The sequence below is a fragment of the Lampetra planeri genome, chromosome 2, assembly GCF_965212315.1.
Source record: "Lampetra planeri chromosome 2, kcLamPlan1.2.h2, whole genome shotgun sequence".
Lineage (NCBI taxonomy): Eukaryota > Metazoa > Chordata > Hyperoartia > Petromyzontiformes > Petromyzontidae > Lampetra > Lampetra planeri.
The window spans coordinates 7,604,612-7,623,918 of record NC_136108.1 but is presented as its reverse complement, the minus strand read 5'-3'; the positions used below and the strand labels follow the sequence as shown (position 1 = coordinate 7,623,918).

The window sequence follows — 19,307 nt, the reverse complement described above, 5'->3', positions numbered from 1 at the left end:
ACAGAGAAATATATGTATCTGCACGACCAATATTAGTAACTTACCCCTGCGGGAACATTCGAAAACTGACATGTAAATCAACTTTTCCCCCATTGGCGATTGTATCAATGCTGTAATTATTGTCTTTTGCCCAAGGGGTTAGCTGGCATTATAATGAGCATTAACTTGCATAGCAACGAATTTCTCCAATTGTGCTGAACCTTGGCCTATGATTTGCCCTTTGCTGTCAATCTCACAGATTTGGTCTGCACTTCATCCGCGGCCACTTTATAAAATGCGTTTGACATGCTGGCAGACCTTTTGTAGGTAAAGGTTACACAGGGCTCAGCATATTAGAGATTGAAGAGCTGTTTCAAACAAACGGAGCCATTAATCTGGCAGAACGGCCCCCACACCTCGGTATCTGTCTCGGATCAGTGTCTGGATGAACTGGTTTGTAAACAAATCTGTGTTTTTTTTAACAAGGAGCTATTTTCACTCACTTACCAAGGTGGTGGTGTGGTCGTCTCACCGACGAATCAGAACATAGAAATTGTAGTTCACTTTGGGGATGTGGCCATTGCATAAGGCCACACAAACGATGAGACTTGCTAATTCCTTTACTCAAAGCTGTTAGTAATAAATAATAACGTGTAACGCTACGTAAACATGCACAAAACTGCCAAGCAAAAGTGTCACGTAATTGCATTTATTTCTTGCACAAAACTGCCATGCAAAAGTGCCACGTGATTGCATTGATTTATTTCTTTACCAATTTTATTACCTCTGGCCCTGATTAATGTTTATATGTGTTAAAGTTCCGCAATATTATGAATGAAAATTAAAATACAAACACACAAGCGTGGCTTGTTCAGCAGAAAAATAAAAGGGTTCAAAAGTCAAGTGCTACCAAATGTTTTCAGACACTATCCTACTACTGTGTGGCAGCTTTAATAAATCAAAACATCCCCTTATATATATAAAACAAAATTCACTTAAAAAAATTATACAGCCCTTTGATGATGCACTGCTGGATGAAGGACTCCGCACACTGTGTAGATCATGGGGGTTGTTTGACCATACCTCACCTCACTGGTTAGTGTGGTAGTTGTGGAGTGGAGGTGGGGTGAGTACGGGTTGAGATATCACTTCTCACTGATGTCAGCCGAGGTCTGAAATCAAATGCACATTGCTGCTTCACCAGACTGCACTCAATTGTATGGTGACGTACAGTAAATGAGCCCCGCGTGACTGACACGGCATGGGAAGTCCTCCATTGAACAGTGAATTTACAAAGCACGGCATACGATTAATTTATTTAAGCTAATACGGACGATGCAGTACAGTACTTTAATATCGCAACATATCACCAACATATAAATATAATTATTGTTGCTGCTAAGCAGCGACCTTTGAGTGTTGGGTATCAGTGCCGTGACTGGCCAGTGTGTGACCCAGAAATGCACGTGCTCGCCAAATGTCTGGCGTAGCACAGTGGCCGATCACCTGTGGATGGAAGGCATGTTCTTAAAATGAGTTTACCGCCTTCCTTACAAAGTTGCTTGGTGTGAGGTCCAACCCTTGCCTCATTTCTTGCCAAATGATGTGGAGGTACTGCTATCTTCTCTCTGACTTGGTTAAGTTGCTCGGGTGGTTTAAATACACGCGTCATTGGGGATGAATCGAGTATGCTTGTTTTCATATGGCACACTGTTGTGCAAGTCATAACACTTGGTCGTGTTAAGAAACTGCAGCGTCATATGTAAATAGGCTTGAGCTATTTGTGAGCTTCATGAAGAAAATTTTACGTTGGTAAAATGGACAAAGGTGCACTAAACTGTGCGTGCGTGCCTCATTGTGAAAGACTAAATTCGTGATGTGTTTAGGCTGCTGGACAATGTGAATTTTTCTTTTAGTCCAACATGAAGCATACACCAAACTGCATTTGCTGCTGATATCTAAATACCTTCATCAGTCTTAATTTGACGAAATTTGTCTTTAGATGCTCACCTTGTGTGTCACAATTTATACAATATGACCCCTTAGGCAGGTTCCGGACCTATTAATCACATTTTAAATATTGCCGATTTAAGTGAATGCATGTGTAGTGACGTAGAATTGGTCACTACGTAGCATAGCGCAGGCTGCTGGCAGGGAAGGGGATCTGCAGCTTGTAGCAGCCCTGACTGACAGCAGGCCACGTGATAGACCCGAGAGGGATCTAGGGTAAATGTTATAGAAGGGAGACGTGAGGGGAGTGCGAGAATCCGCTAGTTGGTTCCAGAAGGGAGGCGTGGCCGGGGCGGGGCGAGGCCACGCTGGGAGGATAAAAGGGGACCTCGAGCGGGAGCTCGGGGCTGTCGTTTAGAGTGGGATCCCTGTCATCGTCGTTGCTGCTAAAGATTGTCACCATCATCGCTGTCGTCTCGTGCCTTCGTCGCTGTCGTCACCACTTGATAATTGTGCTGCTAGACGTAGTTGGCTGTCTTAGTTCAGCGCCATCAGTGTCAAACGGCTAGCGTTGTGTGTAGGTTAGTAACCAGTGTAGAGTTGCGTATAAGCGAGAGACAGAGAGTGTGTAACAGTGTCACTCTTGCAAGCATCTACCGCAGGGCCGTATTATCCAACAGGCACAGTCGGCGCTGTGCCTGGGGCCTACGAAACTAAAGGGCCTACGGAAAAATAATTTGATAATGCTTTTGTGTGATAAAACATGTAACAAAGATATCTTCTTAAATATATATTTCTATAAGATAGGCACAGTATATACACAAAGAGACAGAGTCACGTCAATGTTTTTTTCATAAGGTGAGAGAAATTAACAGCGGCGATGAACTTTTCGAAAAATTTTCATGGCAAAATTAGCAATAACATCTACAAATGGCATTTTTCGCACAACAGAGAGTAAGTGCAAGGGAAGACAAGCGTTGTTGTCGTACTGTTGATCGGAGACAGTTTAAAAAAAAATCAGCTGTAGCGAATGCCAGCGGCAGTAGTCGTGACATGGGGCAGCAGCAGCAGCATCGGCACCAACTGGAGAAAGTTAACAGAAGCGCCTGGGGCCCAACAAGAATCCTAAATCCGGCTCTGGGACACCGCACTGGGAAGAGAGCTCCGGGAGACGGCATTGGGCTGTGGCGAAACCCCGTTTATGATGACTGATAATGCGTTTACAACGGCCTGCGACGTGATTACAGCGGGTCGCGACTCCAGAGACAACGCTCCCTTGCCACCCCCCCTCGCCATCTCTCTCCTCTCTCAGTCTCCCCCCAACAAAGGACTACACCCCGCGTGGTGAAATTAACATCGGGTTTCCATCACGCCAATATCATTACAAGTCACCGCTAAAGTCAGGCAGATATTACGCGCGATGCACGTGAAATAATTGGCATCGCAGCTAAGGGTTTACTCGGATTTATTTAGAATATCGGAACACGGTTCATCGCAACCCAGTGCTGATCCATCACGCAATTCCAGCACGCTCGTCACTAGAGGGCACGATACCGGGCACAATTTGTCACAAAATATATACAACAGTACACACACACACGTGCATAAACCGAAGTTTTATGCACGAGTAGTGAGCACAGCAAGTGCACAGAGATCATTGTATGAGTCCATCAGTCACCAAGCGAGGGTTAAACTATGTGGTCTTCCGAAGGACTACAACAAATGTATTTACCTGTCATTAAGTGATGACCATTTACAAAGTCATCCTTGCAAACTGGATAATGCATCTCATTTAGCCCCCACCTTACTAAATGAAGGACATTGGAATAGCTTACTCATCCTAGAATTGCTTCAGGGGTGATAACACGAGTACCATTTTGTGGTCTGTCCTTATGATAAACTAAGGGATGTGGAATTTCAAACACCAGCTCAGGACCACCAGGAGAGATTAGCTCGATTGTGCATGTACTACTGCGTTGGCTCTCACATGGGATGACATGGCATTGCGGGCTGGTTGGGTACATAGCGTTCCTGCTGGGATTAGATCAGGAGAGCCCCACGTGGCGGGAGGAGTGGTGTTATTGATTTGGGTTCGTGTTGGTCTGGAGGGTTGGCAGAGCAGCATGTGGCGTGTGGGTGGAGGCCGTTATCTGAGTGTTTCGAAGCAGTATTTTTGTTGTAGGGAAGGTCATGTGGCAGTTCCCAGTTCTTGATTTATTGTTTTGGTTTCACGTCGGGGATGCACCGCTTGCACTTTTTCCAGCGTGTGGCTTTCGCGGTATCGCCACCTCCCAACTATAATGCAGTGTTTTGATAAAAATAGCCCCGTGCCAAAGGCCTTGTGCCCTGCAGCTGGTTGCAGCCATGGGCCAGCAAAGCAATGCGAGGATATTTGAGCACATGAAACGTGAAATAGCAACTAATAAATCATCCGTGCAGCGTTTTGAGTTTTATTTTGGCCGTTCTATAGTTATGGTACAACCACCTTTCTTTCACATGCGTAAGATTTGTTGCAGTAAATGGGTACCTGTCTTATACAGTGTTTTAGTTTCAAAGCCGCATGCCTGGCTGTTTTGGGACAAAGCAATCTGCTCACTCATCTATACAAAGATAACATTGGAAACCCAGTGTAGATACATTACATGTCCTTTTCTAGCCCTATCTTTTTGGGTATTCCAGGGACTTATCTTGTACACGAGTACATTATTGCTTTTTTACATTTCGTTAATAACTTTTTACGATTTCACTCTGTAATAATTGTATTACCAATTCCCAGATACACCATTGTTGATATATTGAAATGTGATGCAATTATGTTTTTTTTAATGTACTGCCCTTTGTTTATCCTCTGCTGGATGAAGGCCTTTCCACGCTATGGCCTTTCCATCAGTAGGGGGTGTTCAGGACCGGTTGAGATATCATTTGTCAAAGTCGTTAGCCATGGCCGAAAAACAAACTCTGATCGCGTTCATAGGGCAATGCGCTAACCACTGCGTCACTGCTCCACCCTGGCTATCTTCTTAGAAACTATAATAAATCATTCTGCCAACTATGATTTACGGGATGGTACATATGTATGTATGTTGACCTGCTTAGCACTGTACGTAGCCAACTGTGCTAATCAGAGGCGCAACGATCCTGGTCTCTTGACTTCTCACCTAGTGAAACTAAATAAAGTTAAAACTTTTATTTTTATTTGCACTTTGACATGCATGAAATGTGTAGTATAATCTCCCAAGTGTAAGCACTGGCTCCATTTCCCCGCACGTCTGTGTCTATCTCTCCACGTTTGCCTCTTAAATTCCCAGTGTGTGCAAAGGGCACCTCTTATGTCAGAGACAGCTTTGATATTCCCATCATTAACACCATTTGCAACACCGCAACCACCACACCGCAGCCAAAGTCATCACTATTACACCACATGGACAACCAGTACCACCATAGTGACCAACTGCCATGTGTGAGGGCTTATAAATAGCCTTCATAGACCAATGGCAGAGGATTTTCAGGTAGGGGGGACAACCCCTCCAGCCATGAAAAATTATAGGAGTTGTTAGTAAAGACTTGTCCCTTGCTTTTTATTCGACGCGTGTGCGGCGATGGCGCAGCCATCGATCGAGGGTCGAATTCGAACCGTGCGTGATCGGCATCGCGCTCTCTTCAGGGAAGTCGTGGACTGTATACGCAACTGCGCACAATTCTGTGAGTCACTTATAACGGCTTTGCCGTTACTAATTGCCAATTATGGACTGAGATTATTGTCATATCATCTCATAGAGTCCCTGGCACGTAATAATATGTTACACAGTGGCAGTGGGGGTCACAAAATGCCGATGTATTACTAATAAACCCCAACGATCCGATCGAAATTAGGGATTTCGATCGGATCATTTGGGCGGCACGTGCCACCCCTCCCCCACTGACTCCGCCAGTGTCATGGACCACACTGACTGCCCAGCATGTGTGATCCATAGCTACTTGTTAAATGTCATCCCACGCCTCTGTATCAGCAGCCAGAAAAGATACCTAAATCCTCCTACACTGAATTAAATTCTCTGCCAGAGGGTGGGACAGAACGTAATAATAATCGTTCAAATTGTTTGGGTCTTTCGGTAAAGTCACGATCCTTATGACGAACGCTTGTGTTGCGATCGAACCGTCGATGTTTTTTGTTATTTTTTGTTATTTTCTTTGAATCTATCTACGTGACTTTACCGAATGACCCAAATAATATTAATTCCGGCAGTCACGAAAGCTTTAAGTCAAGATTCAATCGTTCAAATGTATAATGCGCTTTCCATCCTAGGACCCCAATGCTCAAAATAAGTAATCTAACTTGATGAAGATGTGCTTTGTAATTAAATTCAAATGTAGCGCAGTATTTCATTCACTTTCGTTGCCATCACACAAGACATTTGTTTCACTGGTTCAGCTTGCAGCTAAATTGTGTTATTATTAAAGCGTTATATACAGCACTGTACTAGCACATGACCGTATTTTGCAGTGGCAGCAAATCGTAGATACAAAAACTTATTGGATTTCAAGATTATTACAACAAATACTAATTGAAGTTACTTAAATTTCTAAATTAATTCCCGTAGAATGGGCAACAAAAAATAAAAAAAATAAAAAAAATCTCAATAGCCGATTCAATCCACTCCCCCCCCTTTATTTAATTTGGGCTTCATAGCCGCAAGCCAATCATCGCCCCATGGCCAAACACAAGTCGCCTTTGCAAATTAAATTTGAATAATCACATCCACTTATGCAAATATCCTCCATCGGTGCTCAGCACGTGCCTTTCGTCGTCTCTGAGAGGAAATCATTCATGTTGGTGGTGGTGGTGGGGGTAGTAGTAATGGTGAGAATACTCGTGACGGTTATTATGGTGATGGTGGCGGTGTGAGTTACGATGGAAGTGATTTGATGGTCTATAAGTGATGAAGGGCGTCCATAAATGACGTCACGCACCTGGGGGGGGGGGGTCAGACATTTGTGACGATGTGTGACGAGGGGGGGGGGGTGAGAAATGTGACGTCACATCAAAATGCGCAACTTTAAATAAATATCGACAACACGTTCTACTCAATTAAATAGACTTTTTTTATAAATGTTTTCTCCTATATCATCAGAGTGCAGCGGCACATTAAATACGCACTACAATGACAATAGTTTAAAGCGATTTGAAGCATGTTGTTTTGGGGGGGGGGGGCAGAGCTTTGTGACGTCATATTTGAGGGGAGGTCTGACTTTTTGTGACGCCGTGTGACAAGGTGGGGGGGGGGGGGAGGTCAAAAATCGCCCAAAATCGCTTGATGTCATTTATGGACGGCCCCTACACTGAAGGACGTATTTATTGTAATTAGTTTATTTATTGTGCAGTACTTTCTATCCCCCCCCCCCCCGTTGCTGGCACCAAACTTACCAAAATTTTGAGCCACCATCCGCAGCTGTTGAATTGTGCATCGTAGACTCAATTACTGAAGGTTTATGCAAATTATATGTAAATAGATAAGAGCCAGAACAATGCTGTTATACATAAATGAAATTAAAACTTTAAATAATCAAATAATACATGCTTCGAATCACACGCCCAAGAATTGATTATTATTCGACTCTGCAAATGTTAGGCAAACAATATGCTTACGGGGTAAGGCTACCCAACGTCCCAGTTCGAGAAATACTTCCAGTATCCTGGATATTTTGTGAACATCTGGTAGCTAACCACCCACCAGAGTAACATTTCCCTGGCCTCATGTTTGACTGGGGATGGGGGCGATGGGCGTGGCAACTTGAAGTAGTGGGCGGAGATAAAGCAGTAGGGGTGGGGCCTAATAATCATAACAATTTATAGAGCGTTATTCATGCACTTGCATTTCACAACGCCGCATCATTAATTAGCCAGTCTCTTACACAGATGACATACAAACAAAACCCCACTACTTAGCAAATAAAAAAAAACCTAAAAGATGAATACATAAATGGCAAGAAAAAAATGCACAAAACAAGAAAATGATCTTGATTTATTTTATTTTATACCTATGTGATTTTACCGAAAGAACCAAAGAGTAAAGAAAATGATCATCATCGAGAAGATAAATTAAGATAAATAAATCCGTTCGGTCTCCATACCGCATACGACAATCCCAACATTTCACCGGATTTAGGAGAACCTTCACATGATGGATGGTGGAGTGGCGGAAAATTTACGAGCCAGTTTGACCATAATATAAATGCCTATTTTCCAGCATATATTTCTGGGCAAATAATTAGGATTTTAGGTCAGATTTGAATAAGTTAATTTATTTTATATGTCGGATGTGTAACGGGAGAGTGTTGCAGACTGTGGGGGCTGCACACGTGAACGCTCGTCCACCAATCGATTTATGTTACATTTTTTGGGATGGCCAGCAGAAGAGTGGAGAACCCGAACAGCGGGCAGGGCCTACTAACAGTGGGCGGGGCCTACTAACCAGAGGTGGGACAAAGTCATTGTTATGCAAGTCCAAGTCGAGTCGCAAGTCATCAAATTCATGACTCGAGTCTGACTCGATTCCAAGTCACATGACTCGAGTCCACATCTCATAGGTGGGACAAAGTCATTGTTATGCAAGTCCAAGTCGAGTCGCAAGTCATCAAATTCATGACTCGAGTCTGACTCGAGTCCAAGTCACATGACTCGAGTCCACACCTCTGCTACTAACAGGGGGGCAGAGAGGGAGGGGCAGTTGAGAAATTAGAATGTCAATGAGAGACCAGAGCAACAAAACAAGGGGAGACAGAGAGAGAAACCAGACTAAATCAAACAATTTGGAAATGTAATGCAATGCAACACAGAGAGTCGGTCAACACACAATTGACGCCTCCCTCTCTGCCCCACCCCCCTCTCTCTATTTAAGGCCTCGACACAGAGGCGTCGTTTCTCTGTGTGCCAATGTGTTTGTCTCTCTCTCTCTGTGTGTCTCTGTGTTATCTCTCTGTTTACGTGTCTGTCTATGTGTCTCCTGTTCTGTGTTTAATCTCTCTCTCTTAAATTTAGCAATCTTTGGAAGAACGTAATCAACCAGGTAGGGTGTTGACTGTTATGTTAGCCGACTCTCTGTGTTATATTGCATTATATTTCTAAATTTACAAGCTTTTGTTTCTATTTAATTTGTACCTGATGATGATTGCTTGTGTTGCAATCGAAACGTCGTATGCTATTATTTAATTGATTATTTTCTCTTTCTACGTGACTTTACCGAAAGAACCAAAGAGTAACTACAGTCCTGTATATTGAGTTTTATTTGTAGTTGCAAAGTGTTCTCTTGGTTTTTTTGGTTCTCACATTAAGCAAATATTTTATAAACACTTTATGTCCTCTGGGATCGAGTACTGAGAGTGTAAATAATCACGTGCGTGTATGTCTGGACACGTTTAAAGTATCTTTTGTGAACATCTGTGTTTTTGTTTTATGGTTACATTGTCCTTTATTGCACTGTTAAAGACTCATAAACACTGGTACTACCAGACATACAAGTAAAGTACTGATATCCATGATACATAACAATCTAACCTTTTATCTTTTCACTTTGTCGGAACAAAGTTGGCTTGTCAAAGCTTGATCATATCATTGAAGGACTAACTTAGTTAAATTACACTGTTGGATTTCAGCCAATTAAATCATTGCAGCAGGTAGTTTACAAAGCATGCATCCAGCTTTGTATGTTTGCAAACAAAGCCACCACGCTAAGACACTCCAAGCATGAGCCTATAGATATGTATGAAGGGCCACACTTTGTGAATAAGAAGACATTTTTACCTAATTCACAGAGAGGAAAAACTTTGCTTAACTACGAATAGTATCTCCCTGATAACTGCGGATAACAAGACACATTTTGCCGCAGTGTAGGAATGTGCCGTATTTCAGGGCTTTGGCGGCAACTGTGGTGATGGGGAGACATCGCACATTCCATTTGGAAGCTTATTCTAGAGCCAAATCTAGTCCTAAATTCAGTTCAATGGAAGCAGTTCAAATTCAGAACCAAGCGGAAACCACTCTGAGCCAAAACGTCAGACATCATGCCAAAAATCCATAATGCCAAAAATCCATCATACAACTTATATGGCACAACTGCGAAAACTTATGCGGTATTTTCTTTGAACCTTTTGACGTGACTATACGACGTTTCATATTTTCCACTGAAAGCATAATATAAAGTTTAAGCTGAATCATAATATAATGCCAAATGTTGCTTGGGATCTTTCAGCCCGTGACATTGTGTCTACGTTTGCCACCAATGAAAAATTCCTACTTCGAAATAATACATCTGTGAGTGCTGTTTTATGCTTAAAAATGTTGTTATATTTGAAAATTGTACTAAAATGTACTTACAAAGCTGTAAAATACCCATTATAAGAGCACAAAGAGTACTGTAGCTGTGATGGAGCGAGGTAAAAAGCTAATTAAGAAACAAAGTTTAGGGCCCCAGATAGCTCAAGGAGCAACGGATTCATGAAAAATTAGGGAGGTGCCAAATATCAGCTGGAATTCAGAGCTTAATGGACATTGACAGCCAACTCCTTTAAAAACGAATGGACCTCTAATCTATATTTTGTATGCAGCTCTCTTCTCTCATCTCACTTAATTTGTCTCATCGGTATCTCTTTTTTAATTACGCCACTTTTTTTGTCCACAATTCTCTCCTCTCTTTAAATTTTGTTGTTGATTTGTATTCATTTTGTCATTTCACTTGGATTGGAAGGGAGGGTTCCCAAAATATATTTCTACTGAGGGCCCCCAATGAGCCACCATCACCATCACTGGTAAACGGTAACCATACATGCATTTCCTGGTGAGGTTCTTAGAAATATCCTTTGCAGCAGTGATATGTCACACGGAGGCACGGTGTGGTTGCGGTTAAGGGAATGCATTGCCCTGGTACATTCTTCGGGGCTAGGGTGTCTGTAACTACAAACCAGCATGCACCACGTGCGGCAGTAAAGGCTGGTTTTAAGGAGCTGTTTATTAAAAGCCCTTTTAACTGTGTTGTCTTAAAACCCCAATGTGGCCTTGAAAAGTCACCGGTGGTGGAACAGCTGCTTGGAAGAACCTCACCATACTTGGCTGTGACAGTAAATTATAGTAGTTACCATTTTAAGTGAGAATATTGTGAAAATGTAATTTTGTCATGTACCTTTTGTTTTACTGTATCATTACATTATAGTCATTTGACATTGCTTGCAAATCTGTATAATGACAAGTGCTTTGAATGCCACATATTTGAGGTCTAGTTTGTCAAGATATAATTTAAAGCAAGAGTGACCTTTTCGTTGTGGTCCATGCAATAGTTACATTACTTTTATTTGTTTATGGCCCTAAACCCTTCAGTTCAATGATAGCTGGACACCCATTAAAAAGATCCTGTTATTCCTCCATTACGAAAAAGCTATCAAATGAGATGTATTTGTTGTGCTTCGTGTGACTCTACTTACCCAACCCGACCACCAGCACTAAGTTCTCACCCTGTTGGCCATTCAGTTGGTCTAAGAACGGTGTAAAGGTTAATATAGGGCCTTGATTTTTGACAACAAATCCATCACATATCTCCGCCCCGTCTAGAGGAGATAACTGGATGTAAGATCGTAATGTGAGCTGAGCCCTCTTGTGATTTTAATCCTGAAACACCAATTTTGTAAACTTCAGGGCCCCGTTAAGCGATCATTTAAATGTTTTTTATCAAGAAACCAGTAAACTATGTTTTCATTTTGCATTACATGTTTTTAAAAGGGCAGCGTCACAACCTAAATATTGTACCAACTAAATCAACTACAAGGATAAAGTGAAAGAAACTCACAACGTTGTCTTTTAGCCTCTTTACAATTGAAGTGTGTGGGATCTAAAGGGAAGGTAAATCAGTGATGCCAAGGTATAATGTCTGTTCACGGGGGTCATAATGAATAGACCCATTTGTGAGACTTGGTTATACCATGACTTGCAAGGTGGCTATGTAGCCAAGTGGTTAGCTCAAGTTGCCAACGAGGCAGTTTGCACGTAGTGGACACTCAGTCCCATGAGTGCCCCTCTAAATCAGTTGGAGCATTAAAAATAAAATGACTACGTAAGAAAATGGTTACAATTGAAAACAACCTTCGTCGCACAAAGTCAAGGAATGAAGACGATAGTGCTGGTCACCCTCAGCTACAGTCTACGGTGAGTGCGTGAACACCACTAATGCAACCCCCGCTGACTTGGCTGCCCAATTGAGGATGTCCAGATGCCAGAAACAGGCGAACACACAGATTTATGTGGGCCATCATGAACCGACCCATTAGTCCTGGCACCGATGGGTGTGGCAGCGTGCTTGGTGGACCTCGCCTGAAGCTCCATGCATGAAAAAGCAATCCGACCCAATTTGAAGTGCAGCCCCAGGCTTGCGAAGCTTTTGGGTGGATTTGGCTGCTTTTTGTGATCTGCCACACTCGGCACACTCTCGCCTGCATACCTGCTGCATGCTCCGGTGTAACAAGTTGACACAGCGTCTTGCGCTGAACGATTTCCTTCGCCGAACAATTTCCTCCGCCACAAACGAAGTCCCATCAAAAAGGTGGAAAATGTGCGCTGTGAGCCCAGCGAAAATATAACACCAGCGAATAAACAGCAGCCACTTTAAAGGAAAACTTTGCACTCACTTCCTTGGAGCACAAATACATATGTGGAGCAGATCTCTAGAACTGTTTTTCGTGGGAGCAGTATGGAAGAACTGGATGTATCATTGTTCAGGCGACGTAGAGACAAAGCTGTCAAACCCTAGTGCCTTGATCATGTGCAATGAGAATGATCACTTTGGTTTTTATTTGCTTTGTAATAATGTGGTTGATCATTGCTGTCGTGTTTGTTTTGAAACCTTCTGGATGCCTTTCAAACCCATTGGCATCTGATTGCGTGTACTCACAAGTGGGAGTATCATTGGCCAAGATTATTTTACGAGCTCTGTAGGCTGAGTCTTCCCACAGCTAAGCAAATAAACTATCCCCTTCGTGTGCGCAGACAAGGAAATAGAGAAAACAGACATTTGAGATAATTTTGTAGTAAAAAAATACTGCAATGAGTTCCTTATTAAAATGATACATTCACTGGATTTACGTGTATCGTGTGTCTATCTGTGTATGTGTAGTGACATAGAATCGGTCACGTAGCAGCATAGCGCTGGCTGTTGGCGGGGAAAGGGATCTGCAGCTTACAGCAGCCCTGCCTGACAGAAGGTCACGTGATAGACCAGAGAGGGATGTAGGGTAAATGTTATAGAAGGGGCACGTGAGGGGAGCGCGGGAATCCGCTAGTTGGTTCCAGAAGGAAGGCGTGACCGGGGCGGGGCGAGGCCACGCTGGGAGGATAAAAGGGCACCTCGAGCGGGAGCTCGGAGCTGTCGTTTAGAGTGGGATCCCTGTCGTCGTCGTTGCTGCTAAAGATCGTCACCATCATCGCTGTCGTCTCGTGCCTTCGTCGCTGTCGTCACCACTTGATAATAATAAACCAGAGTGCCTCCTACTCTTAGTGCCTCTGAGTCACTACATGTGTATAAATTCGCACTCACGGCCAACACCAGTGACGATTATCTTAATCGGTCCTTAGCCTCCCCTAGGTCAACTCAGCCTCAAATGAGTACCTGGTACGGTATATAAACATCGCCACTAGGGAGACAAAGGTGGCCGGGCATGGTGCTAGCCACCCACCCCCTCGTGTGCCATGCTGGCCTTCATAGGTCCTTGCTAACTGCACCTTCCCCAATAGTCTGTTAATGCTATATGGGGTATTTTTGTCTTTGTATAGACACTGCCATGTATTCTGCAGTGCCCCACAGCTGAACGATTTTTTGCCCATTTATAAATATGATACAACCTCACATGTCCATCCGATGATCACCACTCTCCAATTCCCGTAGTGCGAGGGCGCATTTAAACTCAGTTTCAGAAACAGCTGCAGTGGGGGGGACTCACTAGTCAAGCGTTACGACATCAGCTGATGACCGCAGTGGCAGCAGGCAGCAACAGCAGGCACCTCCCAATCATGCTGTCATCCGCCCACCTTACCATGCACCTGCGACTGCACCAGGTGACCTCCGCGGCCACCAGCTGGAACAGAAACAGCTGCAGCCACAGCAGAAGCAGTAAACTCACCTGCCACAGTCCGCTCCGAACAATCCGTGTTCTGTTCGCAGTGCTTTTCTCTGAATTGCGCCACTAATTTATTGCCCGTTCACTCTTGCTGTATTTATCTGCTTTCAAATTCCTATATCTTGTAATTGATCTTTATTTAAAGTTTCAACCTCTACATCTTCCGCTGTCAATAAATGTCTTCTGGCTTCATCAGCTGTCTTCCCACCTCTCTCCAATTGCTCTTCTCTGTCCTTGCAGGCACCTAAATTGCCTGTCTTATTGGTCTTCCACCTCACCCACACAATAATTTGGCATCCTGTACTCCATGTCCCGCTTGATCTTGAGTTTAGCGCCTTAGATCCAACTTATCTCCACCACCTCCATTTTCCTGCTTTACCCTATGTTTTTTTTCCCATTGGTCTCAATAGTCTGCTTTTCTTCTTTGAGTCCTGATTGCCTCCACGGAGTTCATTCGTGACCAGATGATATCACTGTCCAATTTCCATGGCGACATCATTCCCCATGACATTGCGTACCTTCGACATCATGTCGTCATCAACTTTGATGATATTTTCAGCTCGGTTCGTGAGAACCGATAACCATTCCAGTAACGCTCGCCAAGCAGCCAATTGACTCGTTTTATAGATGGGTTCGCGGAAGGAGGTATCACAGAATCGCTTCTGAAACTATTTAAAGTGACTTCTTATCTACACTAGGGGGCAGCACTTTCCCATCTGCCCTGCTTTAGATCACTTCAATTTAACCAAGTTTAGCAGAAAACCATGGGTGGAGTTTAGAGCGGGGGGCAATACCCCCCAAACTGGACACCTTTATTAATTTATTTTTAGCCGTTTACAATTAAGATTAAAATAAAAAAAATTATTGATATGCACTCGCGATTCCGAATGTGGGGGACAATGCAAACCCCTGCCTCCCGCCAAATATAGAAGTCAAACTCCGACTATGCAGAAAACCACATTTGAAGCGATGTTATTTTGTGTGTGAAGGCATTGGTGCGTTTTTTGAGCAGTCATTGGTAACTGGGCTGAGACCATTATGTCGCAAACACTGGGAACTTGGTTTAATCGGAGGCTCCTGCCGAGATTCGAACCGATAATTTCGGTGTTGCCAGCTCGGAACTCTTAACCTCTAAGCAACCTGTCCGCCTCGTGAATTGAATTTACGTAGAAAACAAACAAAACCTTAAATCAATCAGAGTACTGTACAATGTATAAAATGGAGTGTATAAATCCTGCTGGCAATTTCCATCGTGCAATAAATGCACTCTTGCTTCTGATGGAGCAAACACGCTCGATCTGCAGCATGCGTGCTGCTTATCTGTGCCAACCTCGTCCCACGTGCTATCCCAAGCAACGCAGACGCGTGCCACCAAAGTGAAAGCGAATGCTTTCAAAGTGTGCGCTGCGGCTTCCACTTTGAATAAGACACGAAACTGTGCGGTATAGTTAAAGTTAATCGAAACCCTAAGCAGTAACTTTTATAAAAAGTAAGTGCGGTATTTGAAATATTTGATTACATGTGGTCAGCATCGCGAAAATGTATTCACGCGATTGCCGCTTACTCGTGCTTAGGGTCGCCTGACATGGCTTAAAATAACCTTTGGGGATTAAGCATTGGGATGGCAAGGAGAGAAGGAGAGATCACGTGCGAGTGTAATTATGGGATAAGGTTTCCGGCAATTTAAGTGTGATATATTCATTGTCTGGGGGGTCAAGTGGTGAAGCATTGGTGGGTGTATCGTGCTACAAACCCGGTGACCCCAGTTCGATTTCTGGCCACAGTTAACATCAGTGGTGGATGATATCTGAACTGGCCCTGGGAGCCCCTAACCTCCTATCATTACACACCCGTACTCACCAGTGTGGCAATGCGGTGAAATTGTGGTCCAACAACCCCCACAACTGACACAGTATCGGGAGGCCTTTATCCAGAAGTGGATTGACTAAAGGTTGTAAATAGTTTTCATTGTTTATATTCATCTTCTGTATTTATTTTAGACAAGGTAGGCGGTGTCATAATAAACGTCTACATTACATTGTTTGGCATGTAATGGTTTAAAAAAAATTGGTACACTTTCAAAATATAGTTACAGGCATAGCCTGGTTGAATACGTTCTTCCAAAGATTGCTAAATTAGAACTTAAGTGTGAAATTTGAGAGAGAGAGACAAGACACACTCACAGAGACACAAAGACAGACACACAAGCACTTCGACTAATATTGACATGACGGAGATGACGGCACTTTGAAGATATGGAGGTTGCCTTTTATATTTATCTCACAGTTGTGTCTGTTTTCGCAGCGTGACTGCACGGCACAAAAGTATTTTTTAACATTTTATTTTCAAATCAGATTATGGTCATGGAAATGTATTATTTCCTGACGACTGACGAAGCACTCACACCACACTTCAAATGTAGTCCTTTTTGACATGTTGAGTGCTTCATAGTGATGTGTGTCTTCACAGGAGGATGCCGGTGGCATGTCCAGCCAGCCTCCACGCGCCCTCCTCTCCGTCACCAGCTGCTTCCAGCCCTCGCCACAGCACAGCTCATACGGGCAGCCAGGTGCGTTCAGGGCCAGATCAAAGTTGGATGGGCGCTGTTATAATTTAAAGCCCCCATCGTTGTTTACCATTTAACCACCACCCTTACCGCGTGCCAAACATTGTATAGTGTTGTTGTTTACTTTGGTTATTTCAATTCTACTTTTTGAATGTGATGTACAAATTGTAAAGCTAAATCAAAGTTAAAATGAGCAAAACCTTGAATTTTGGCACACAACTGATAGGCGTGAGTAATACACTTTCTTGTGATGCTACGGTTTTATTTACCAAATTATTTATGAGGAATTGCCAGTGCTACAATTTGCGCTTCAGCCATTGTAAAGCAGTATACGTTTTTGTGGGCCCTCAAAAACCCGAGGCCATGGGCTGAAGCTTTTGAAAAGCCTCTCCGTTAAAACAGCCCTGGTTGTGTTCCTCAGTCACTCCATGCCACTACCCCGCTGCTTCCCACCCCCATCGTGTACACTAAAACCCCTATCAATATTGGCATGTGCATATTGAACCACAAAACATTTCTCACCACCTTGGATATTGGTTATCTTCTAAACTCTGCAGCAATGATGCCAGCTGTCTAACCCGGACGAGGGCTAATGGAACACTTTTTTTCTTATCACAGTGAAAGTTATTTTAACGTGCCCTCAAAAAGCTAAATTATTTTTTGTTAGCTGCAGGAAAATCTGCAGCCACTTCAAGTAGCAACAGCATTCCACTCATCCTTAGCATAAATGTAATGTTGCTGCTTGTGTGCTGTCTGCTTTAAAATCTAAACTTTAACAGGGAAGAGGAACACATTAACAATGGACATTTTAATAACAGACCCACCGATATCCACCTCTGCGTTTACCCAAGTCTGCTCACTCGAGCACAGACAATTTTGTGGAACTCTATCCGTTCTTTGGCATGCACCCCACAGTTCAGTGTCCCAGGGGCTTCATCAATGTAAAGTTGTGGGAACATGAGGCCACTTTCAGGATCAGTGGCTTGAAACTTGGTTGCAGGAGACCAAGTTTCAGCCAGATTTGGTTTTGAAAAACATTGCCAGGGTAAATGTTCTAGGATTTGAGTAACATGTGTATCCGCCAAAGTTTCCAGTGAAGATCATGATGCCTGCAGTGGAGTTTTATCGGTTAAAGGAAGTATGGGTCTATTACATACCTAAATACATGCAAGTTGATTTATTGGTGAAAATCTACATTGCAAGCTGTTATTATTATTCTGAAAGATTTGTTACCATTTACTTATATTTTATCACGGATGCTGCGCATGGGCCCATAAGCCCATAATGCAAAGTGGCCAGAAAAAAACAGCACTCTTGAAAGCATTATACATAGTTTGTGTTTCTTGAATCGAGTAAGATTATAAGAACTTGGAGAAAGACAGACTATGGGGGAAGGGATTCCAAGGTTGAGCATTGTGAGGAATGTTATGTCCACAATCTAAAAACCAGTTTTCTTGAAAAGTGTCATGCTGTAACATGGCCTTCTGTTGCTATTGCTCGAGGGATGAATTGCATGATTGTCACGCCTATATAACCGTGCATGTGGTAACATAAAAATCTCAACTGCGTATGTCGGTGAAATGGTGACTTTAAGCACAATGGTTTCAAATGATACCTCAGGACAGGAGAGATCACAGATCGTTCCAAACCATTAACCGATCATTTTTTCACAATTGTCCGTAACCCGTATGACAAGACAATTTCTATTCAGTTTTACGAGCTTCAAAATGACACGGGCCTCTCATACCAGGCAGAGGTGAGAATAATTTTCCAAACGAGCTCTTGGCAAGGTCCTGGCCTTAACCACACTTTAATAAATGTGTTCTTGAAACACACAAATCTTACCGATACATCAGTGACTGTAATTTAAGAGGTACAGTGTATTGAACATTTTATATCGTTCATAAACATTTATCACGATAAGCACGTTGTTAACAAATTAAGAGTTAAATCATGGCGTTATGGATTAGAAATATAGCCTTTCTTGAAGGCACTACTGGATAGTACATGTTGAGAGTTAGATGAGAAAATACCTTAAACAGTGCTAAATGTGTTTCCCTTTAACTGTAATTTTAAATACCGTGCAGTATCTTCACAGTGGTTAGTGACACTCCAACTTCAAAGCCTGGAGCTCTCGCCTACATAGCCTTCCCAAATGTCACCCGCGCTGCTGTATTCAACGAATGCTGTTTGTACGACACAACCATACGCAGTGACATTTACAGCAGTGACAACCCTGCGATGTGTTTTCGAGTCGAACCGTGCGTTTGTTTGGCACGTCGTCTGACGCTTCGCTCCAAATGCGTGCTCGAACTGAGTCGGTTCAGGAACTGTGAATTGCTCCATTTCTGAATCAGCTCCCAGCATGTAGGACCAAATGTCGGGACATTATTCCGAGCAACAACACCGAGAACAAGCCAAGAAAAAATCACATCAGAGGACCACACAGCACAACCGTAAAAAAAACCCTACACAGTAATTTTACTAGAGCGATGTCCAATCAATGGTGCTACATTCTCCAAAATAATATTATGCAAAATTGACCACTCTACATGTGCCCTTACACCAACACATCCCACTTTACAAATGATTTACTTTTAATTGAAAGTGTTTTTTTACAATGTTTAACTCCGAGCTGTGTTGACAACGTTACTTT

At 43.0% G+C, this 19,307-nt stretch overlaps 1 protein-coding gene across 4 annotated transcripts in view; it reads left to right on the top strand.

Moving 5' to 3' along the window:
• LOC144726373 (growth factor receptor-bound protein 14-like) overlaps window positions 1–19,307 on the top strand; it is a 134,484-nt gene that overhangs the window by 29,152 nt on the left and 86,025 nt on the right. For all 4 annotated transcript variants that reach the window (XM_078605034.1, XM_078605043.1, XM_078605053.1 and 1 more), the window contains exon 3: window positions 16,555–16,654. In XM_078605034.1, the coding sequence (XP_078461160.1) occupies window positions 16,555–16,654 (100 nt within the window). The remainder of the gene's footprint in view (window positions 1–16,554; window positions 16,655–19,307) is intronic.